At 47.0% G+C, this 25670-nt stretch overlaps 1 protein-coding gene across 1 annotated transcript; it reads right to left on the bottom strand.

Annotated features, from left to right (window-relative positions):
- Positions 1–576: 576 nt before the first annotated feature.
- LOC147888375 (dolichyl-diphosphooligosaccharide--protein glycosyltransferase subunit DAD1) lies at positions 577–20725 on the bottom strand. Its single transcript, XM_087392646.1, has 5 exons — positions 20595–20725; positions 20403–20450; positions 20203–20290; positions 20036–20079; positions 577–1007 (listed from the first exon to the last, which is right to left on the bottom strand). The coding sequence occupies exons 1-5, from the start codon at positions 20673–20675 to the stop codon at positions 924–926; spliced, it is 345 nt and encodes a 114-aa protein (XP_087248772.1). The 5' UTR covers positions 20676–20725; the 3' UTR covers positions 577–923.
- Positions 20726–25670: the final 4945 nt, after the last annotated feature.

The raw sequence follows: 25670 nt of genomic DNA, 5'->3' as shown, positions 1-25670 counted from the left end.
TCTAACGATTACTCATACCATAAATGTGCAAAAGAGGGGCGGGGGGGGGGAGCACATGAAGATTATTGTGCTTTACTTCTCCATTAGTCTAAACAATGCAAAATGTGGCTTTCCAATGTTAAATAATACTTCATTGTACTTCTACAAAATTTGACAATTTATAATGGTAATATTGTACTTCATATGTTTACTTGGGTTGGTGAAGTATTCTATTACGTAAGAGCATTAGTCCAAAGGCACCAATATATTCATTCAAAACAAGGATTCAAAACTAAACAATCTTTGAAAAATAATAATTTTACCTTTTGTCAATGCAAATTGGAAGGGTAAGCACTTTGTATATGGGATTACTCAAGTTCCCCACTTTTACACGCGTCATACAACATGAGGTGCCCCTTTCAACACACCTCTATTTCTTTGCATACGAGGGGGTTTGGGCCACTAAGGCAAAATAATCCATCAAAGTGGAACATTTCACCCTAAGATAACAATATTTAAGGCTCAAGGAATAATGAACAAAAATAAAGCCAATAAACTTGAAACATAGTATATGAATTCAAGTTTTGCTTCTGGTCCAATTTGAAAGATTTGACCACCAAACCAACTTGTCTACATAGAGTGAAACAAACCATATAGACAAAAGTGCTACTATGGAAGTAAAAACTGTACCTACACCAAGTTTTGCAACAAGACTTGAAAATACTTTATCCCAAATCATTGCAATGCTTGCTCTGTAATGTCAACATACCACTCATTCCAAGTTCCAAAACGTGGCTTTAAGCTCCTTAGCTTTAAGAGCCAGTTTGAACCTACAATTGCAATGCTTCAAAAGTATTGGAAACCTACATTAAATGGAATTTTATGTCCTACACCATCTCTCATGTCATAAGTTGAATTTTGCCTCAACACTAAATGTGGACCGATCACCCTAGGAAATTCATGATCACTAAGTGAAGCACCAAATTGGCCAGCACAAAATCTGCAAAAGCTCGTTCCGGGGGTAGATCCTGCAAAGGCAAGTGAGACACAACAAAAACTTAGCACAAACATGTTAGCCACTTTGTATTCCTTTCAATTTCCTTTTTTGAGTTGGACACAACTTTTAAAGACATCCTTTCTCAGCAAGATGGTTCAGACCTCCTCTTAAAATCTCAACCAGCAACCAGCATGTCCACGAATGCACATGCACATAAGCAAGATAGTGTGAACCTACATCCTTTCACCTTCGCCCTTGCCGCGCCAAGCAACCTCCATTTGTTGCTTTCCCAGCCAGTCTGGCTGGGTTGAGGTGCCCCGGGTGCTGTTCGCCCTCCCCTGATCCCGTTGGCTCCCTTCTTCAGGTCGCACTGGCCTCTGGAGCCTCCCAGTTCAGTTCACAGCGGTTATTTGGCACAGACTTGGAACTGTGCTGCGGGACTGGTGGTGCCTCTTCCAAGAAGCCTCCTTGCAGGTCACAGATGCCCTTGGAGCTGCTGGCAACTGTTTTCTTGGGTGTACTTTTAGCTTGCTGTTCTAGGCTTTTTCTGCAGCTCAGTACGCGACCAGCAGTTAGAGCTTTGGCTGGGCCCAGTCACCTTTTCTTGGAACCTTTCGACAGAGTTTTCCAGGCCCCTTCGCAGCTCACTGTTTCAAGCTTCGTGTGGCTCCTTTTACCTCTTTTTCACCTGCCTTTTCTAGTGTTTTCAGCAGGTTCTCTGCCCAAACCAGTGGCTGGCCTTTCCTTGCCCTTTCTCTCTGCAGCTCAGTATGCGACCAGCAGTTAGAGTTTGGCTAGGCCTGGTCGCCTTTTCTTGGAACCTTTGGACAGTTTTGTCCAGGCCCCTTCACAGCTCACTGTTTCAGACTTTGCGTGGCTCTTTTTAGCTCTTTTTCGCCCGCCTTTTCTAGTGATTTCAGCAGGTTCTCTGCCGAAACCAGTGGCTGGCCTTTCCTTGCCCTTCCTCTGCGCCCCCCTCCCCCCCCCCCCCCCCCCCCCGGTTTTCTACATAGAGGGGTGTTTATTGCCTTTACTAGGAGAGAGAGAATCTTGGTGGTGACCCTTGGTCTAGCTAGAGGGACTTTTATGGCAGTGTGGGTCCAGTCCCATGAGAAGCTAGGTGCGCGATTGGATCCATGCAAGCTTAGCATTAGAGGGTGACCAAACCCAAGATATCATCTATGCAAGACGTATTTTCCCCCTCCAGTTGAGCTCCCCCGGCCCGCACCTTGTGTACTTCATTCCATGGTACACAAATTCATAATAGATGACATGGATTCGCCTCATCACGTCCCACGCTTCCCGAGGCTCCAGAGGGAGTATCGGCCTATCCTTCACTCCATTGGGAGGGCCTTTGGCACTGTGCTTGAGACTCTGCCCCAGAGGAGGACATCGGTGCTAGCAGATGACTGTGATACTCGCCTCAGGTTGACAGCCGAGTGCCCAAAGACCGTACCAGCAAAGATCATTCTTGAGACTCCACGGCAAAGGGCTCAAGCAGTGCATCGAGATCTAGTCTACCAAGGCAGTGACTATGATGAAGATAGATGGGACTGTCTAAGGGGTTTGGAAAGGGCTCCTTCTTAGCCCCGCTAGGATCAGAGCGGCAGCAAACTCGAAAAGAGCTTAGCACACGGCCGGACAGCAAATGAAGTCCTAGCTAGACTCCCTAGGTAGAGCCTTCCGTGTAGTAAGTACTTGACATCATCATTGCATGCAACAACTAGATAGGCCATTATACACAATGAGTCCACAAGATTGGTCGACTTCATGGGAGCATCCAAAAGCCATCTCTTCTTAACTCTTGATTTAAAGACATCTCCTCTTCTTGTAATTAATAATGATTCCAAACCCTCAAATGTATAAGAAATATATCAAAAGTCCCAAAAGAAAAATACATGTGGGCATATTGAGAGCCATTTCCCTAATTCCTATTATATTTTTAAGGGTTTGGATCTCCTAATCCATGTATCAAGCCACAAGTGTCACCAATTGGTGCTTCTCCTAAGAAATAAAGATTAGATTGACTTCGATCAAAGAAAGTTGACTTTGGTTAACTAGAATAAGTTTAATTTACTTTGCTTTGCATTCGCAAAAGAGAACTCTGGGGACGCCCACAAGGAACTAGGATTAGTCCAAATGCATGCATTCGACTCATTCTCTAATGGGTTAAAGTGTTAAATAATAATGCATGACCAAGAAGAGTGGGAAAAAGGCCCAAAATTCAAGGGGCTAGGGCCAAAAAGAAAGTTCCACAAGAGCGAAAGCCTAAGAATTAGTGGTGCCCCACTATATGGTGGGACCACGAGGATCAAAATCCCATAAAAGATGCCCCACTTGGAGGAAAGCACTTTCTCTATGGAGAAAAGCACTAAAAGCAAGCTTTTGTAAAAAGTAGCCTATTTCAAGCTTGAAAAGCAGGTCTAGCTTTTGGAAAAGCACAAGGCATGCCCAGATTATAAAAGAAGAGCCCTTGAGCTCTAAGTTGAATAGAGAATTGTACTCAGCCTCATGCTCTCTCTGCAAGCTAGTTATACAAAGTTATTCTATTGCAGTAAGTCCTTAGGGGGTCCAGCCCTTTATCTCTGGGCCCTAGTGCTGTGTCTCCTCTCTCTCTTCGTCCATCTCCCATACCCTTCCTTCATTGCGAATTGTGTTCCAGCTTTATCGTTCAGTTCTACCACTACTATCTGGAGTTTCCAGCTTCCAAGCGATGTTATGCTTAAGTGCAAACTGACTACCAGTGCTACGAACTGATTCCTCTTGTTGCAATTTGAATTCTACAGCTGCGAATTAACTAGAAGACCTGCAGATTGTTTGCTGCAATCACGCTGGGGTCCAGTTAAGGTTACAATAAGAATCTTTAAAGCACATGTATTTGAGTAGAATTCAAAGTATTTGAGAATTTTTGTGAGGGGGAAGCAGCTCCCTCGACCCTAGCGGAGCAATCGGAGGACACCCCAGTGGGCCGCCCCCAAACTCTAGAGGCTTTGATGTGTCTGATGTCAACAGACCTCCCAACGACAAGGGTCCAGAGCACCCAGGCATCTACACAACAGGACTCTGACGCTCATGCCGCTACGGCGGCCGCTGCCTCTTCTGCTTGCCCTCCCTCCTCTAGATATTCACTTGCCCCATCCTCCCCCCCCCCCCCCCCCCAGGCCGCCTCCCAAACCCCCCTCCCACGCTACAGTCACTCTCAATACCCGCCCTTCCCCTGTCACCTCTTTGCTTCCCTCTTCTTCCTTCCCTCTGCAACCGTCCCTGCTACAGCCATTCTCACTATCGGCCCTCCTATTACTTCTCCACTTCCCTCCTCTCCTCACCCCTCTGCAACAGTTCCAACCACTTCTTCCACCTCCCGCTCTACCCTACAGGCAAGAGTGGGTTGAGCCTTCCTCCCCTCCCCATGCCGCGGCTTCCTCCTCTCGGTCACAGCCCCCGCCCCCTTCTCCCTCAATACCGCCTCCTCGAACCAGCCAAGGTCGGGTGGCTTGTTCACTCGGCTTCCAACTCTGAGGCCCTGCCTAAGGCAACGTTCGCCGTGGGAGTTTTAGAGATCGGACCATGGATCGACTTAGAGACTCCAAGCATATCCTCTTGCTATAGAGATGACATTGTTAATCTTGCAGCCCCAGAAAGGGGGATCCATCGATGTGGTTGGTTCTTGCACTCACCCTTTTTGGGGCTTTCATTTGCCTCCACGGAAGAGAAGTGGACCCCTTCTTTGTTTGATTGCATAATGGGAGAATAGGTCTATCGCATCATGGAGGCATGGATGTGACAGAAAATAAATTGTGGCTCACCCACAATGATTCATACCTTTCAACTATACTTTTCCACAGATAGGTCAAGCACAAGCATGGTAGTGGGAGTGATCCATTTAGGACAACGGAGCAGCTCACGCAGGCTACTTACCGAACGCTTCAGCAGTGTGCTGCCAAGTTTGGGGTAGATGTCCTTTTCATGATGTGGGTCTTGAAGTTAGGCATAGAGCCAATCATGCCCTTGGTAGCTACCACACAGATACACTACTTGTCACAAACCTAACATGGGGCATTAACACAAGTGGAGCCGTGTATTGAGGGAGCCCCAACCCTCATCCACCTAGCTACTCCAAGAGTTGTGATCCCCATAAAAGGATGCAGGGTAATGTCACGGGCATCCACAACCCGTGGACATACTGGCTGCCACGTGGGCAGCTATGTTAGTAGCAACCACGTAGGCTGCCTGCAAACATCCACATCAGCACACTGTACGGCAGCCACATGGACCGCCACAAGTGCACTACAGGCGCGGACAGAGCACCATGTCAACACTGACGTCAACAAACCCGAATTGCCACCTGGCAATCGAATGATGTCAACAGGGGTAGGTGACAAGGTCGGTGACATCAGCAAGGCTCGATGGGTCTACAGCATGCAGTTTAGGGCCCAAGGGGGCCTATAAAAGGCAACCCCTTCGCCCTCATTCTTCATCCACTCCTACAGGTTCCTGCCTTCAGCTAGCAGCCCTTAGAGCTTGGATCAAGGCAGGAGAGTCTCCGCAGCCTAACAGCCCCTTCCATCCCTCCTTCACTTTGTCCTCAACCTGGTTCTGTCCGGTACAGCAGTCTCTATTCTCTTTTGTAGTGAGGGTTCTGTTAGAAATCGACCAACAGAGGGTACGCAGAGCGCAAGACTGATTGAATAGCCCACAAGCTCACATAGTGTGCATGGGGAGTGTAACCGGTCTTCGGAACCCCAAAGGGCGGTAAACCACGACTAACTCTGATTACACCGTCAATTACAGCCACTTAGCATCCAAGTAAACACACCACATTAGATAGCATAAAAGAAAGTACAGGTGAGGCTAGAACGCCCCTGCTCAATGATCACACAACGACACCGATTGGCCCCAAACACTTGGCGCCCCTTGCGGTATTTCTTTATTCTTCTTTAGTGAAAAGTAATAGCAAAATTACAACCAAGGCGCACCCTGAACTATTCCTAGTGGCTATCACTGTTCACCGGCCCACACTAGGCACACACTGCATCAAACTGGCAAACCATGCATCCCAACTGCTAAAGCAAGGCATAGGCATCCTCTGACCTCAACAACCTGGTGTCAACCTGGGTTCACCCTCTATAACTGGGTGATTGCAACAAACCCAGGGAATCCCATAGAGAATTTCAAATAGAGAGCTAGAAATAACTCCAACAGAGACGAGGAGTCCGTACAGCCTGTAAATTCCATAATGCAGCAGCAGGTCAGCACCAGGAAAGGCTCCAGCGACTCGCAGTTAATGCTCCCTCGCTTGGACTGCGTGCAACAGGGCTGGAAAGCAAGGAAGCAGTGCAAAATAGCAACCAGCAGCCTAGAGAAAGTCTGGCGCAGCCAATAGGAGAGGAAGAAGATGGCGAATTCCAGAACTGACTCCAGAATTGGACGCCTACTGCCCTAATAGGAAAAGGATGCTAAAATTAGAGCTAGTAGGGTGCAAACACATGGCACATCAATGCCCCTAACCCCCTGTACCAAGGAAACGTTGGTTTCCTAGGGGCAACTTTTAAAGGTTCTAACCCCACTAACCAATGACAAACATTGGTACTATCTAGGGGCAACCTTTTAATCCTTTTCAACCCCTCTTCCAACGTGAAACTTGGGAATCTATCTGGGGGCAAACTTCCTAGCTCCATCACACCCCTCCGCGAGTCAAAGTGATGCCATGCCTTGATTATAAAAATTAGGTCTAGCCAATGTGTCCAGTTAGATGTTAATACTAGGGGCTTTCAGGAACGCACCGCTCCTCTAGGCCAATCCCCCATGGCCAAATTGGTTACAAACTTAGTCATAGTTTATTTGCCTACAAAATTCACGTCCTCGTGACATACCCCCCTCTTGAAACAGCAAACATAATGGTTTGCTGCTCCAAATTACAGCAAAGAGATAGGGCATGAATAACCCATCCAATGATATACAGCTGGCCATGAACATACGGTCTAGGAGAGCACGTGAATCCATCCATAAGTCCAAGGATAACCAACTGGAGTGACTAGTACACTCATCATAAGAGTCATGGTAAAAATATTGTCAGCCAACAGCACCTCAGGTGAACATGAAGTATCACCAAGCGACCCTATGAGGTTCGTCCAGAGGAGATGGATGCATGACCCCCCTCTTGAGCACCAGGTACTCCTCCAGACCGATGCTCGGCTAAACCTGTATGTCCCTCGATCGCAGTCGGCATAAGCTGGAATGCATCCAAATAGAGCTGCACTAGCTCAGGTGAATCTGCCAGTTCACCTTCCTCCAACCACTTCGCATCCAGTGCTGAATAATTCTTAGACTTTATCAAGTAGCGACACTGAGTGCGATGCCGTACTTTCCTGTCAAAGTGTGCCAAATTTGCTCAGGAACAAGTACCTCATCAAGCTCTTCAACCTCGGGCTAATCCTCATGGATCATATCATCTGGAAAAGGTTTCAACAAACTAACATGAAAGGCATTATTATGGATGGTCCATTGATCCAGTAGCTTCAACCTGTAAGCTACATCATTTATCGGTGCCAAAACTTGGAAAGGACCATAGTACCGCATCTTCAACTTTGTGTATACTTTATCCTTGACTTTCATCTTCTTTAGTCGTGCTTTCTGAAAAAGCAGCAGCACCCAATCTCCTTTCAGAATCATTTCACGGCGGTGCTTATCTGCTGCCCTTTTGTGCTTGTCCTGGCTTTTCTAGAGGGCTGATTTGACCTTCTGACAGGCAACATCCAGACTTTCGACAAACCTGTCCGCTTCAAAAATCTTCTCCTTCGTATGCAAAATGGGTGGAACCTTGCATTTCCCTGCCACAATTTCGAAGGGTGCTTTTCTTGGAAGAATGCACCGTATTGTTGTATGCAAACTCGACAAGTGGCAAAAATTGGTCCCATTTTGATTACTGATATGAAACATAGCACTTGAGGAGATCCAAGGCAATGGAATTCGCCTCTTCTAAACTACCCATCTGACTCTCGATGAAAAGAGGACAAAAAATTCTGAGATGTACCCATGTTTTCGAAAATACCTCTCCAGAAAAGACTAGTCATCCTAGGATCTCTATCACTGACAATTGATTGAGGCATCCCATGGACCCCTCCCCCTCCCTCTCCAGGGTTCCCCCCGCCCCCTCAGCCCCCCCGCCCCCTCAGTCTATCCCCCGCGTCCCCCCCGCTCCCTCTCCTACTGTTCCCCTCTCCACTTCAGCAGCAGGTTCTTCCACTTCGACACCCCTACCAGCTAGCAAGGGAACAATGACGCCCCCTTCTGCCTCCTCATCGCAGCAGCAGGCCCGTTCAAGGAGGGATCCTGAGGGATGAGGCTTGTCTTCCCAGTCAGCGGCCCCTAACCTCCAGCCTGAGCGTCCCTTACCGCAGGACTTCTGGAGGTTAGGACCCTAGATCTATTTGGAGGTTCCGGACTCTTATCCTCTACCATTGGAGGTAACGCTCATGGTCCTTCAGCCCCGAAAGGGGGGTTTGATCAGTGCAGTGGGACCTCCGACACACCCCGTTTGGAGATTTCCGTTTGCCTCCACAGGGGTGGAGAAATGGTCCCCGGAGGTGTTCGATGCTATTTTGCGGAATCAGATTACACTCATGATGGATGAGTGGATGGGGCCACATGGACTAGACCTTTGGTACACCCATGATGCGGAGGTGAACTTTCAGCTGAGCTTCACGCACGAGGAGCCGGTGTGTGGTTTGGCGACAGGAGTTATCAGATTGCCGCTGGAGGCAAAGGTGGAGCAGGCACACCCCTAGCCCCTCCAGAAGTGTACGGAGCTGTTTGGGGTGGAAGCCTCCTTCATGATGAAGTGGGCACGGAAGATCGGTATTGAGCCGGTATCCACACTAGTACGGCGACGCACAGATACTGACTACTCGCCCTCTAAACCCCCGACAAAATCACACAAAGCAGTCTTTCTGGGACAGGCACCCACTCACAAGAGAGCCTTATTCCCGACTCCCCCGTCCTCATGAGCTGGACCATAGTGAGGCTCCACGACCATGTTCGTAGCCAGCCGCAATACCTAATACTACAGCAAGAGTTGTAGAGGGCAGTGGTAGGACGGGCAGTGGACATCCTTATGATTCAGGAGCACATGTTTTCAGCTTCAGACATCAGACGACGCCATCACCTTCTCCTAAGGAGAGGTCCACAGGAGTGGTCCCCTACGGTAGGACGGAGTGGAGGGGTCTGCATCTCAGTCTCACAGACTTAGGCCCCAGAGGTCTACGATCAGGGCGAGCTCATTCCAGGACGGGCAGTTTGGATGGGAGTTCGGACGGGAGAGTCCAGGATCGGGATCCTGTGTATGCCCCAGCGTGCAGACAGCAGCGCCCGGCCTTTTGGAGGAGGTTGTCAGAGTGTCTTCCGAATGTAGACTCATGGATTGTTGGAGGTGACTTCAACAACCTGGAGTTTGGGAAAGACAAGTAGGGCTGAAAAGTTATAGCAAAATTACAACCAAGGCACACCCTAAACTGTTCCCAGTGGCTATCATCGTTCACCGGCCCACACTAGGCACACACTGCATCAAACTGGCAAACCGTGCATCCTAACTGCTAAAGCAAGGCATAGGCATCCTCTGACCTCAACAACCTGGTGTCAACTTGGGTTCGCCCTCTATAGCTGGGTGATTGCAATAAACCCATGGAATCCCGTATAGAATTTCAAATAGAGGTAGATATAACCCCAACAGAGACAAGGAGGGAGAAACTGGGCTAGCATTCCGGGATTGCACGCCCACAGCACGGGCTGCAACCAAAAACCCCTGCTCCACACTAGAACAGGTTCCTGTGTTATCCGGAACCCCGCCAAAGACCTGAAAACAGAGATTCGCAGCAAGAAACCCTAATTTGCAGCCAGAAAACTCTGCCTCGGGCGGCCGGTCCGTACAGTCCGTACACAGGTACCCGCAGCAAGAAGGATTCCGTACAGTCTGTACAGACTGCCTATCAGTCCGTACAACCTGTAAATTCTGTCGTACAGCAGTACGACAGCGCCAGGAAGGGCTCCAACAATTCGCAGTTGATGCTCCCTGGCTTGGACTGCATGCAACAGGGCTGGAACGCAAGGAAACAGTGCAAACCAGCAGCAAAATAGCAACCAGCAGCCTGGAGAAAGTCTGGCACAGCAAACAGGAGAGGAAGAAGATGGCGAATTCCAGAATTGACTCTAGAATTGGACGCCAGCTGCCCTAATAGGAAAAGGATCCTAAAATTAGAGCTAGTAGGGTGCATACACATGGCACATTAATGCCCCTAACCCCCTGTACCAAGGAAACGTTGGTTTCCTAGGGGAAACTTTTAAAGGTTCTAACCCCACTAACCAATGACAAACATTGGTACTGTGTAGGGGTAACCTTTTGATCCTTTTTAACCCCTCTTCCAACGTGAAACTTGGGAATCTATATGGGCCCAAACTTCCTAGCTCCATCACACCCCTCCGCGAGTCAAAGTGATGCCATGCCTTGATTCTAATAGTTAGGTCTAGCCAGTGTGTCCAGTTAGATGTTAACACTAGGGGTTTCCGCTCCTCTAGGCCAGTCCCCCATGGCCAAACTGGTTACAAACTTAGTCACTGTTTATTTGCCTACAAAAATTCACGTCCCCGTGATAGGGAGTGGAATCACAAACTTCTTAACTTAATGTACATCACATAGATGTGTAGAGTCATCAATAGACAATGATCCAGCCAGATATAGAAAAACAATATATTTCTGTCCAAAACTATGGACACAAAAGAGAGATAGATCCAAAGTCCCACCAGAGCGTGATACTTTGATCTTACCGCAAGGTACATCTACTATCTGCCGGATATCTCTAAACTTGAGCCCACGTGCTCCACTTCTAGTGTATGTAGACTCTTCGTCCTTTGACCTCAGCTCCTTGCTGCCCTGGGAGACAGCCAAAGTACCAGCCCTTTGGAGCTCAGTCTGCCGCAACTCTTTGCCCTTGCTTTGCCTCCTAAATGTAGGCCCAAAGGTGGGGCTTGTGCTGCTCCTTCTGCTCCTGGATTTTCTGGAGTGCTGGATGTGTTATGGAGCCCAAAGGGCCCCTTTATATAGGTGTCATGTGCACGGATTGGTATCTGACGTGTACTAGGTACACAGGACTAGCTCAGGTTAGCCTGGGGAGGCTTAGAGCTAGGCAGGCTTGATTCTCGGGTTGAGTGGCAAGGGTACGAACTATTTATAGGTCTTCGCTATTTTTGGCGCTCCGGGCCCGAGTCTATAAAAGGGGCCCAGGGGGTTCAGTTCTCAGTGTGCAGTTGGGAGCAAGTTTCGTTCCCAGGTGCCAGGTCTGTTCCTGGATTGAGTCGCGGATGCGCGCCTGCATCTTAGCGTAGCCCAAGGCCCAGTGGCAGATCCAGGGCTTCACGGCGCCACTTGGTGGTATGGGACACCAGGCTGGTTTGGATCTGATTGGGAGTTCGTGCCAGTAGCTCAGCTCGTGGCTCGGAGGGGACATCTCCTGATACGGGATCACATCCCGTAGATGTCATGGTTGGGTGGTGAGCAGCCTGCTCAGATCTCACGTGGTGTGTGGTTGTTTTGCAGATCAGGGGTTTCAGGAGTGCTGGGATGTGTCAATAGGGCACAAGGCCCCCTTGAACCAACCGACCAGCCAGCCCTAAATGGGCCGACTGGCTGGTTTGCTAGGTTGGCTGGCCAACCAACCTGGTTGGCTCAGCCTAACCAGCCCTACAAGGGCTCTCCTTGCTGGCCCATGTGTACCCACCTGGCCACATGGCACTGTGTCACTGGCCCAGGCTGGCCGCCATAGCCAAGGGCTGTTCTGTCCTTCTGTCAGCCTGATGCAGGCCCCGAGCCTGCCCATATCCTCTGCCAGACAGCCCGCCACGTAGGTGCCTCCAGCCTGCTTATCTGCTGCCTCTTTTGCAGGTCCATGGCCTGCCCTTTGCCGGCACCTCTTGGCCTGCCACTGATCATACTTTGACAGCTGCCCACATGGCAGCTCATGTGCTGCCCATGTGGCAGCCCCAATATCTCCTGGTCTACCTCCCCCATGCTCTCCTCATATGGGAGCTTACAGATGGGGAGGTGACCTTTCCAACAGGTTCTCCCTCCATACACTACTTGTTCTTTACGATTGTATTCGCCCTCTGGGCCAGACATTGTTCAATTATTATTTTCTCTCTTTGAGGCCCATTATATTCTCCCTCTGCTTCTGACACTCACTCCACAGTTCCACTTGTGTTTTGAGTGCATCAGTCTTTTAGTTTAGATAGTAGTGAGCAAGAGAGAGTATGAGTTAGGCTATCTCCCTGTTACATTGGTATCAGAGCTTCAGATTTTCTTTCCTGAGATAGGGAGGGTTAGTTTAGGGACAGCCCCAGTGTTTTATGATACAGACAAGATCCGGAAAGGACACCATGAGTACAAGTGAGAAGTCCAACATCGGTGGGGATGAGAGATCCACTTCCCAAGCCCTACACCACAAAATCTTGCAGAAGCCCCGATGTCTGCCATGATGGCCATGATGGAGACAATGATGCAGATGCAGCAACAACAGTCCGAGAGTCTCTTCAACCGCATGGTGAGCCTCTAGTGTTGACTTTGTGCCTCAATCAGTTTGAAAGTTACTTTTCAGTTGTGCTTACGAACGACGACGAGCGGTGCATCATAGCATCTGCACCTCACAGGCGAGGCGGTCAGCTGGTGGCTCAAGTGGCAGAAGGACCACTATGATGTAGACAAGGAGGCACCTCTTTATAGATATGGACGGAGTTCGTGAAAGGCATCTGATCACGGTTCCTGCCACCCTAGTACCCTGAATAGGCTCCAGAGTCAGCTCTACGAGCTACACCCGGGGGACACCGAGATGATGAATCATTACGCCAACAAGTTCACTCAGGTGTTCGTACAGTTGCAGCTGGAGGAAAATCATAAGCTGAGCAAGTTTCTCCATGGGCTGCGTTCAGACGTCCAGTGGTATGTTCATAGTTTCAAGCCACGGGATTACAATTGTGCATACGAGCTTGCTCAAAATTTCAAGCTCATGCACAAGGGTCAAGGATCCAAGCAGGTCAAGAGTAAGAAGCCTCAAGACTCCTCGTCAAGAGATCGTGGGAAGAAGTCTCGCAGTGGGCAGTAGAAGAACTGGACAATGGACAGCAATGGCTATGGTGGGTACTTGGATGCAGCAACTCGAGCTACCTATGCCAAAGAGAGCCGATGCTTCCATTGTCATGTGCAAGGCCACATCAAGCAAGATTGCCCACACTTCAAGAAGCTCCATGCAGAAGGAGCCACGTCGAGTAGTTCATCTACAGCTTTGACTCTGGCCAAGACAACCTTAATGGTCAGCGGAATGGGAAACCTCATCAGTTTCCCACTATCTACGACCAGATCGATGGCCAGAAAGTCTTCATCCTCGCACATTCAGGGAGTTCCAAGGACATCATCTCTACCAAAGTCGCTCGCGAGCCTCACCCCCACTAATACCATGGCCTCAAATGGGGGCATTCATGAGACATCAGGTAGATAGCAACATGGTGGCCGCAGCAACAGCCACTCTAAATATATCAGGGTGGGCAGATACCTAAACAGTCAACGGTCGCACCAACTCAGACGACGGACATCATCTTGTCAGCCCAATGACAGCACCAATTCAAAGTACGACCTCACTATCAGCACTAGGGTTTGAACCTCAGAATTTCGGACCATGGGGGTGAGTTTATTGCTTGGCTCAAGGATGCTTTGCCTCGTCCTTTGATTTCAGCAATTCAGATGGCCTAAGAGATCCGCCAAGGAGGTGAGGTGTACATAGTCTACATCAACTCGACCAGTACATACACTCCAGTGAGGACCCCCAAATAGGAAGCTCTATTTCAACAATACCAAGACATTTTCCTCACATTGAGCCTTCCTCCATCTCTACCTCCGAGTCGGCCAAAGGACCATCGTATTGAACTAGTTCCTAGATCATCACCCCCCAGCAAGCACCCTTACCGTCTCAGCAAGATGATGGACGAGGAGCTTGAGCAGCAGTTAGAGGAGTTGTTGCGGAGTGGCTTCATACGCCCCAGTAATTCTCCATACGCAGCTCCGACCCTCTTTGTCAAGAAGAAGGGTAGTACAGCCCGGATGTGTGGATTACCGTGCACAATTTCTCCATGCAAAGGATTGACTACATCTTGAAGCACCTGAATAGGGCCAAGATGTTCTCAAAGATGGATCTAAAGAGTGGGCGCCACCAGATCCGGATTCACAAGCCGGATATACAGAACTTTCGCATAGAGAGGCCTAGTATGAGTTCATGGTGATGCCCTTTGGTCTCACAGGGGCACCCACGTCATTCAATCGTATGATGCTCCGGGTCTTCAAACCTTTGATCAGTAAGAGTGTCTTTGTGTTCTTAGATCATATTCTAATTATCTTGAAGGATCTTGCACAGCATGCTAAGCATGTTCGGCAAGGTTCTTCAGCTCCTAAAGGACAATCAGTTGTACATCAACGCCAAGAAAAGCAGTTTGTTCTTGGAGGAGGTACATTACTTTGGGTACATCATCACTCCGACAAGTGTTCTCTAGACCCAGCCAAGGTGAAAGATATAGTGGAGTGGGAGGTGCCTACCACAGCTCAAGAGATTCGGATGTTTATGGCATTTGCTTGACCTACAGGAAGCATATCAAGGACTTGGCCAAAATTGCAATACCCATCACTGATCTTTTATAGGGAGTGAAGGCCAAGAAATAGACCATCACCTTTACTCTGGCAACTCTGTCAGCCTTCGCTCAATTGAAAGAGGTAGTTACCAATAGCTCCGTGCCTAGGATTGGCACAATGGGATCAACCCTTCAATAAACGGACTGATGCCAACGAATATGCCATTAGAGCAATCCTAGAGCAGAACCGCCACCTAGTCGCATTTGATGGGTGCAAGTTGATTTCACAATTCGTATAGTAGCTTCAGAGCATGCCAGCCGCTCAGTGGTTAGACCGCCAGACTTGATGGAGCCAGATCTTTTAGCAATTTGGCAGCATGATCCAGTATCATCTAGGATCAGAGAATGGCATGGCAGATGCTCTCAATAGACATGGAATCGTCACATCCATCTCCATAGTGCAAGGATCCTCTCTAGCAGAGATGTGTAATGAGTACCATACTGATCAAATTTTCAGGTGAATTAGTACTTGATAACCGACCGGGTGACACAAACTGAACTAAAAGGAGAGAGCAAGTGATCTCAAGAAAAACCCGTGAACTGCTGGGAAAAACCTCCAAACAATTGAGGGGGGCCTAGGCAGTCCTCCCCCTCCAGTCGACTGGTACACTAGGCCAACCAGCAGCCCTAGATGGGCCGATTGGCAAGCCTCTAGCAGCTGACCCCTTCTTGCATAGAATGGGCTCGTATAGAACCTGCCTATAGGGCTAACCAGGCCGACTAGGCGGCCTACTAGCAGGTCTGCCCACCTCTACCTATAAAACAGCCTGATAGGGGCGGGTCTCCAGCACCAAAGAGTGGCCACACAGGCCCTCTATGCTAGCCTAACCAAGACGCGACTCGTACCCTCCTGGGAACACCTCACGAACAGCATGCCACCATGGCAGCCTACCCACATGCCCATCAAGCCCCAAGCCATGCTGTGATCTACCGCAAACTGGCCCAAAGTGATATGGACCCTGGCATAGGCAAATGCTCAATCCTACACTAGACTAGCCTCACAAGGGGGAGGGCACACCCACAACAAAGGCCCTCACTCATGACCTAACCTCACCATGGTACACCAGGATGGTATTGTACTGGTATAATAATCCAACTGATACTGCCATCGATGCAAGATCTGCTTCCCTGCGTGGGCATAAAGCCACCTCTCAGGTCCAAAGTTGTACACTAATCCTAGATCAATGAACCTCCGTGCTCCAGATACAACTATTCACCAGGATCAATCTGCAGTGTCTGGATTCTTACACTAGCAATCATATGACCCCTCTGGATCTCTAGCAGCCCAATAGACAATAGCTGAAGCAAAACACAAGGAAACCCCCTCTAGGTCTACCAGGTCATGACGTCCAAACAAATACAAATGGGTAAACATATTGCCACCTGAGTCAATAAGAACAACTCATGGCTCCAGGTCCTACCTGAAAGCCTGCCTCGAACAAAGACTCCTTCACCATTGCACCTGTCTGGCAAGTCCTGTTGCCACAAACAAGCAAGCAATCCTCCATCTCGAACCAGAAAGCCTGCCAGCAGCACATCCTGCCTCATGCTAATGGAAGGCTAGAAAGGCTGGAACAATCAAAGTGACAGCCACAGAATCTGCTTCATCCTGCTCAATAGTCCTCTCACTCTTCCGGTAAAGACAATCCCGCTAGTAGTGACCTTTCTGGCCACATATGTGAAGCTTTTAGGGCTTCTCTTTCCTTAGCTGAGCCTGTCATCTTCTTCCACCCCTTCTGCTCAGCTGCCAAAGCCTCCGATCAACTGTGCTGGAGAGGATCCTGAAATCTCTCCTCCTACTAGATCAACGTATTTATCCTTCCACTCGTGATCAAGGACGAAGAAAATGTAGAGTACTAGGAAGACAATTGGGACCGTAATGTCATGGCCATGTCCTCGGAGGATATCTGCTTCCCCACCTGGAGGATCACTTGTTGAAGCTCCTGTAATTTATTGATTTGCTTCCGCATCGATGAAGACTTCGTGGGATCCAACAACCTCATCTAAACCATATTCATTGGGAGAGGTTTGATTGTACAAGGACGCCAAGTGCTCCCAGATACTTTTGGCCACTTTCATGCTTTATATGATTAATCACTTGAGGAGTACAGTTTAGGAAAATGGACGACCTTACCCTCGCATTGACATGGTCCCAGAACTGAGACATGGTCTCTTACTCCTGCTGCAGGATCCCTATATTTTTTGCAAGGGTATCAAGCCTGACAACCCCCATGACGGCCTCCTTCATGACCCACCACACACCGTAATTGAGACCATCCAACTGACGTTCTAGGGGGAAGGCTATCTACCAACTCAACCAAGATAGCCATGTCGGAGTGAAGAGAGAGTTGAACTAAGAAGAGAGGGTGGATGGGAAAGAAGGTAGAGAAGGGGATTGACATAGAAAGAGGAGAGGGCTGGAGAAGATAGTGAAGAGGATTGGAGCCTAGGTACCTTCACACCTTCACTGTCCGTCCCTCGAAAACACCCCTTTTGAATCTGAACACACCCTTCAAAGATAGCACACCTTCCTTGACACCCGAACTGTCCACAACTCCACACACCCCTCTTCAAAACACCTCCGAACAGCAGCCCTAATTCCCACACAGTTTGATGGATATAGGGGCTGACCCCCCCTGCCTATAGGGCTAACAAGGCAGCCTAGGTGGCTGACCAACAATATAGTGGCTCACCCCCCTTGCCTATAGGGCTGACAAGGCAGCCTAGGTGGCCGACCTGCTCTGCCAATAAACAGCCTGATAGGGGCGGCACCAAAGGGTGGCCACACAGGCCCCCCATTCTGGCCTGACCAAGACGTGCCGCAGCAGACCCATACCCTCCTGAGAACACCTTGCAGACAACACACCACCATGGCAGCCTGCCCACATGCCCATCAGGCCTCGAGCCATCCTGTGATTTATGGCAAATTGGCAAGACATCCGAGAAGGTATACGAGGCTGATCGCGTGACGCGTCACAAAGACCTATGAGCATATCATGGAGTCAGTGAAGGACCGCATTGCCAAAGCAAAGGAAACCTACAGAACGCAAGCCAACAAGCACCGGCACGTTCCTCATTAACAATGTCCATCCACAAATCTGCCACGTGTTATTTTGGGTCGCTAGGTGTCGAGCATATCTATTCTGCCAACCTGCTCCTACAATCCCACATGTCATCTTCGCACTACCTTTGAGTTGTTGTGTATTTGATCTGCCACATGTTGTGTCATTGTGTCACGTGAACCGTTCGCCAGCCTACTTTGCTGACTGGATTCTCTTGCACAGTCTACCAACCATTAATCTGCATGTGCTTCTATGCACAATGCAGTGTATTGCCCACGACTGCGCCAACTGTCAATAAGCAGCTTGTCTAACCCTGCTGTTGTCCGTGGCCATTGCTTGGTCCCATGCCAGTCCTGCAGCGACAAACTACTTCTTTGCAATTTTTCTTACTTGCTACAGTTCTGATCGCACGCAATGCGCAACGTGTGCAGGCTCCTGTGCTAACGACTTCTAATGTTCAAAATCTTTGTCTCTTCCTCAATTAGCTCACGCTTTCACACCCCAGAATATAGTAAAGGCACCACTAGTAAGAGAGTGAAGTAACCTTCTTGCACTAGGATTAGTGACGACCTCTGACCACTGGACTACGATTGAAGCCACTCATGTTCCGAGCGATGGCTTGTTCTTCTCCAAGATGAGTATCCACAGAAGTTGTCAGACGGAACTGGCACCAAGAAGTCATTTACTTTTGAGCAAAGGAAAGGCTAACGGTAAGAAGAGCAAGCTCAAAAAGGATAAGTCTAAGACGAAGGATTCCTGTGAGGATGGAGATTCTTCTCGTGGTGAGAGCAAGGAGGAGAAGAAAAAGTGCTATTATGTGATCAGCCTGGACACTTGGTGCCGGATTGCAAGAAAAAGAAGGCAGATCAAAAAAAGAAAGAGGATTAGTCCAAGAAAGAAGGGTCACAACCACGTAGCGCAAACATGGTAACGGAGGAGCTTTCTTAGTGGTTGCTCTTAGCAACCCTGAGATTAGATATTCAAACAAGGGTGTGATTATGCTATGTTCGATAATGAGTCGTGGTCCATGGATCTAGATTCCTTTGTGAGGAATAGGCTGTTCAAACAAGGGTATGACAATGCTATGTCTGATAATGAGTCGTGGTCCATGGATCTAGATTCTTTTGTAAGGAATAGGTTGTTCAAACAATGAGGACAAGACCACCAATACCAAGGGCAATTGTCAAATAGTCTGACAACTGCAGAATGATCTGATTTCTAACATATTCTAGCCTCTACCTAGAATATCACTTTGGGAGCTTTACTGGATTCAAGGGTTCTTCAAGGCATTCTTCTTTGGATTTCTCGTTGTTAAGATTCATCTAAAGCTACCATTGTATTAAATCTGGTTAACCTGATCTACGAGCGTGAGGATGTATCAATTGTTAATTTAGTTCTATTAGAGATAGACTAACTACTGTCCAAGGGTCTTGACCCGTATCTCTCTAAAATTTCAAATAAAAGTAGAAATACCCTAGATTTGGCCACCAATCTAGGGAGGGAATGTGACTCATTCACACCTAGTGTGCTATCGGACCCTCTTACTTCAAGATTCTAGCCCTATTGTCATGTCATTCATGTTAGAAGTCACTGACCCACCTATGAGCCCCCAAAATAGGTTACATGGAGCACAGGATTGCGCAGTAGCCTGGACTTTTTTTGAGCAGTGGCCGCATGGACGAAACATCAAGAGACTGCCACGATGGACAAGGACTGTCTGCGTGGCAGTTTGACAGATGAACAACATGGATTGGCCACTGCTAGGGCCTATTTATAGCCCTGGCCGTAGGCGTGAAGTCTGTGGCAACCAGTCGACTCTCTACCAACAGGAACCAGGGCAGATTCTGGTCAATGGGACACACTGCTCCAATTGGTTCATATGCAGCAGGCCAGTAGGCTATAGCCTATCTCTAGGGGGTTTCCAGCCTATATCAAACCCCCCCCCCCCCCCTCTACCCTCAACACTTCATCCAATTGATTACCTTCCAGCAAAAGGGGCTGGGAACGAACTCTGCTGAGAACTCTCCTGCTAGAACACTTCACGATCTAGTGCCTTGTGTAACTTGTTGTGCTCACCTTTGAGCCTGTTTTGCCCACATCTTGTGGAAGAATAAAGTCTGAGCTCTCTCTCTCTCTCTCTCTCTCTCTCTCTCTCTCATTATAGGCATGAACCTGTACAAGCTCTTAGAACTAAGTCCTTTTCAAGGTTTAGAGCTAGAGGACTGACTCAATCAACATGACTTCTTAATACTTAGGGATGAGGAGATGGAGCACGCACCTTGAATTCTTTGTTCTTTGGATTCACTTGCATACGCAAACAGACTGATAACAAAATATGAACGTTATATCAGTGAGAGATGAAGCTTGTTTTCTAACATCTTGGCGACAACCAGAAAAAAGACCAAAAGGGTGTGGAATGGCCAAAAAGTAGAAACCGGCCGGCACCTGCTAGAACCGCTGTGCCAATACAAGAGAGGAGTCCTGAAAGGAATGCATTGAAAGGAAATGACCCCACAATAGCCATGTACACCACCTGTCACAATTGCGCAAAACGATCAAATAACATCGTACTGCCCCGAGGTACAATTCGGGTTTGGCACAATGAAAGCAGATGACCAATTGAAGGCAATGGATGGTGAGTTGACCTGCACGAGAGCTGTAACGATAGCATACAGAACGTACAGGTCGATGATCTGCAGAAGAAGTTGAGAAAAAGATTGTCAAGAGGAATGAAGATCTGACTGAATGAGAACAGAGAGAATTCACTACGATTAAGACTGGAAGATCTGAAGCGAGGTCAGCAAAACAATGGAGAAATCGGAAAGGAGTGATTGCACCTTGAGCTTGGTAGGAGTGCTGGCATAAGCGGATCTCAATGAAGAGAGGAGCGCACGGACATCCCTGGCTGTGCTTCCCATGGCTGCTGCTGCCCAAGAGGATGCTTGTGTTACTCTTAAGGTTGCTTGTGTTAATACGGATGCATGTGATTTATTACCTTGGTTTTAAAAAATGCTTGCGCCTTAGGGCCTCTCGCCTTTATAGCCTTGTGATCACAATGGATTGTCGACTCTCTGCCGCATTGATCCTCGCCAGCGCTCCCCAGGTGAGGTCGAGTCTGGGAAAAAAAAACTAGATTTGCAGCAGGCAATCTTTCCATCATGGAGCAAGTAACTACCAACTCGAAATTGAAGCTTAATCCTTCTATTTTATCAATTCTTTATTAAGGAAAAAAGAGAATGAGTACAATAGTGGACATGAGACATGACACAGGGTCCGTTAGGACCCGATCCTCCCTGTAAATGTCAGGGGTGGTGATTTATTATTGATTTTGTGATGTCCATATTTTGGAAGCTGAAGTCCAATAAATACATAAATAAGGCGATACAATAACTGATCCTTGTTGCAGTTTTTACAATATTGTTACATGGACTACAACCATATGAATAAAGGTGTAGTCATCCTTCAATCTTGCATCCATCTTGGATTTCCTTGCTCCCTTGCATCGATAACATGCATTAAACAAGAGGAATGTTGTAAGAATTCAGATTAAAAATAAGAAATTTTGAATGGACCAGTAATTAAAAATATTAATATTATAATGTATAATATATAATTATTATAACCACATATAGTGTGGGCAGGGAGGCTGCGCGCTTCCTTCCCCAAAGAGTTATAATCCAAGGAAACCGGCTCTTCGCTAGGTGCCGAGAATATAAACGCCGAGAATATTAGCGCCGAGGATGAGTCTTGCGAATGGATAAGAAACTGGCATATTACCTAAATGTCAATAGTCGTAATCGTAGTCGAACGTCGAGAGACAATATCCAAAAAACTTGCCAATGTGACCCTAAGAGGATCTGTGTGTGTCCTTGAGCAGGATGATTCCAACATTCTCAGATCGTTCAGTAGACTCTGGACAGTACAAAAAGACAACTATCATTAGAGTAAGTCCGAAGTAGAGCATGCAGCATTCTCACTCTCCACTTAGCTAACGTTACATGCCTCTCCAACCTCGAGAAAATGGGGGTTTGATCATTGTAGTAAGTCGAGCTTGTGAGAGTAGAGCATAAAGTCATTGCAAGGCTCTCCAAAGCTTCACATGCCAATAAGCCCAAACTTGCAAATCAAGTAGACCATCTCTTCAAATCAAATAGGCTTAAAACGTTTATATAGCCTTTTTATTGTGAAAAGCACCTATATGATTTTAGTGTTTTAGTCAAAAGCTTAGCTTTTACATCAAATGAAATCAAGGGCATAGGACGAAACCAGATCAAGGGCTTAGATTCATGCAAGTGGCTCAAGGGGGTATGAGAAAACCCAAACATCTCCCTAGGCTGCTTGCCACTGTAAAGATTGAAAATTTAACCCCTTTTTCTATTCACTCCATTTGCCCATGGCCAGGCAGCACACAGACATCCCGCATGATTCGAACATGGGAACCCCGCTCAAGTAGGCGAATGCCCTATCCCCTAAGGTGCTGGTTTTGCAGTCTAATGAATGGAGGACCCATTGCCAATGGAGGAGGGAGGCTAGAAGCACGGAAAGGAAGAGGAGAAGAACTCTCAATTGTTAAGGGCAATTGTGATAAGGGCCCTGTTGCTTTAAACTCATATGAGATGTTTGCAATCTCTTCGATGGCAATTCTTTAGTGCAACATGGTCATGATCCTATTTGCATGCGACACAGATTTTGATCAAAGCAACTTTAGATAGCAAACGCTACAACGAGGTCGTGCAAGAGTACCAAAGAGCTCTTACCCGGGGGATTCACTCTTCATTAAAGGGGGACGTCACCTGCATGCATGAACTTCAAGAAAACCCCCTATTTAAGATCCACATAGGATGATAAAACACCCCTATTTAAGCTTATAAGATACCACCAAAATTCGATTATGTCCCCCCCTTTCCTTAAATCTACATTCTTTCTCAAGCATTTAGATTACACAATAAGAAAATTTAGGTTACTTTCCCTATGACTATTTAAAACCATACACAAAATCAAACTTATTTGGACTAGTTACCCAAGGTAACCTATATTATGTCCCCCCTTCTTAAATATGACATGGTCCCCCTAGCTTAAATTCAATATTGGGGAAAAAAAAAGGGCCCCCACCCCTAATGTATAAGCTTATGCCTCATTTCAAAAAAACCCCCTATTATACACTCACGTGATATCATAAGTTTCCCCCTGTGAATCCCCCGGGAGCTCTTATCATCAAGGGTCCTATCAATTCAGCCAAAGAGAGTCTCCATGAAGAAGGCCAATACAAGCTTCCATGAGGCGAGGATCAGGAGCTATGAAGCCTTGCTCAAAAGGCCTATATCACTTCATTTTACATTGGATGAAGACTCTAGGAAATGGCACAAGTGAGGAGAAGATAAGCTGACTCTCCCTCACACAAACATGTGCTTATGTGTAGAATACAAAGTGCTATGTGTTGAATGCAAAATGCTATGCGGTTATCGAATTCAACAACACATGCTCTCATTTTCAACATTCAATTTGAAGCTCACTTTCTTGTAACTACAACTATGCCACATGTTCTCAAGGAAGGGCATGCTCATTGGTCTTAAAATTTTTGGAGGGCAAGCCTGCCAAATCTCCCCCCACACAAACATGTGGTTATGTGCTGAACACAAAGCGCTATGTGCAAAATGCAAAATGCTATGTGCTGAATTCAAAATGCTATTCAATTATAGCTGTCTGCCTGGATCTAGTTAAAGCATCTTCGACATCCCATTAAGAGATTTAACATGACTGGAATTCCAATCGGAATACGCACTTTTATTAAAATGGGAGTAGGCCCTGAGGAGGGTTCTAGGTCATAGGGTACCTGGAAAGTAGGTGCTAATGGCTAGTGTGGAGGATCATACAACAAATAAGTGCCTCAATCCATAAAATATATGTGGAGTATTATAAACCATCAAATGCCTTAATCAGTGAAATATAAAAGATATATGCAAGGCCATGCCTTAGAGGGAATGCTCTCACCTTTAGGCAAGCTTGTTTGAACCCTCCTCATGCCCTGCTCCCAAAAGGCTCATAAAGTGTAAATCATGCCATGCAAGATATTGAGAAGGCCTTGATTTATAATTGAACATGTTGCCTCCACATCCCAACATTGCAAGGTGCACCTAGATATTGCATGCCATTTTGGCAACCATCTCCTAAATGCTATTAGTAAAAGCACAAGATGTCATCAAGTAGACAAGGGAGGAATCTTAGCTATAAAGTACGCAAGACGATCATCTATGGAGAAAGCATTTCATCCCTTTCACAAGCACACTGCCATGTCCCTAACAAATCCTCCAAACCTGGCAACAAAGAGAGCACTCTAGAATGAAGGGTAATTCTATAAGTATTTCAAAGTCACCTACCTCATAGCGGTGGCAAGTGTTGGTCACCTACCTCACATTAGTGGCAATGGGCCAATAGTTGAGCCTTCATGTACCACAATCCAAAGCAATTAATAAGAAAAAATTTCATAGGAAAAAGGCTAGTCTAGAAATAGGACCCCAAGTATGGTCACTCTTTAAAACACATAAAATAGTAGATTTGATGATAGAAGGAGATTTTGAAATTTGGGGGACTTACAAGCCGCTTATGGATAGGATGGGGTTTTCAAATACTTATCTAATATAATTATTGTATGTACATGTACAAAGGGGATTTTAAAATCAAAATTGCAACATGTAGATCTACAAAGAGGGGAAAATAATATATAACTTTAAATATAGGGGTTATTAAAAGTGTGATGCTCACACGTGTTACATGGTTTTTTATACAATGACCACCCTAGGAATGGGACCAAAATCTGGTAATGAGTGCTATTGGTACTTGTTGCTCTAGCTAGTGGCACTCCCATTAGGGGTCCCAAGATGAGGCATTTAGCTATAGATATCTTCTAGTGTAGATAATGTAAGAAAAACAGGTGGCCTCCATCTTCTATTGCCCTATCCAAGATGGCCAAAATCATTTCCTTGGGTCCCATTACATCTCTCTCATTGGTCTACCTTTCCCGCATATAATTGCCATTGAGGAGCCATGCGATGTACTTCCCCCTATACATTCTAGGCTGCATGGTCTATCTCTTCCCAATCATCTAGTTAATCATTTGAATCCAAGGCACCATCATCCAATAGGTCTCTGTCCTTAATCTACAAATCTTGCTAGAATGGCCACCCATGCTTGTGCTATCGAAAACTAGCTAGGTTGAAATCCATGAAGAAGACCCTGATTGCTCTAGTTCTAGAAAATTGGAAAATATAATCAAGGGGCAAGAGCATCATGAGAACTCTGATATTGTCATTGTATATGTAAGGCCTTTTGCAAAAGAACTCTCTATACGCACATGAAATAGATGCATTTCATTTGGAATAATTAATTTCTCTTGTAGAACTTCAGCATTCAAACACTGAGCCTCTTGAATCCTCTCTTGAAAATCTTTACTGAGTTCTGATTGACACTTCACTATTCTATTATCCCTTCAGCCTGCATGAACACGACTCATTGCTGCAACACTCTGTGACACATGTGCTCCCTCCACATGTAGATTGTCATCCTCCTCAAGCACAAAACCTGCTTGTTGCAATTACTCCTTTTCATGTGTTTTAAAGGAAGTCCCAATCGCAACCTTCCACAACCCCGGTGAGTGACAAGGCATAGGCCTTTGCAATAGCCTATACTTCTATTGCCACCCTTTGGTGTGCTGCCTCTACTAGCCTCTTCTGCAATAGCCTACTACTAGCTCTTTCCTTGGCATCTCCTACACAGTCCTACATAGCAGCCACAAAACTAATCCACGCCTTGTGGAATCTCTAATAAGTCCTACAAATGTCTCCGTACAAGTTGAACCTTATGGCCTACATGGTGCTCACAAGTTTGCTTTCTTCTTGAGCTCTTACCAAATTCTA

The sequence above is a fragment of the Dipteris shenzhenensis genome, chromosome 21 (assembly GCF_047967505.1).
Source record: "Dipteris shenzhenensis isolate YYH24624 ecotype China chromosome 21, Dip_SZ_1.0, whole genome shotgun sequence".
Taxonomy (NCBI): domain Eukaryota; kingdom Viridiplantae; phylum Streptophyta; class Polypodiopsida; order Gleicheniales; family Dipteridaceae; genus Dipteris; species Dipteris shenzhenensis.
The sequence above is the reverse complement of the archived record's forward strand: the minus strand, read 5'-3'. Positions and strand labels throughout refer to the sequence as shown.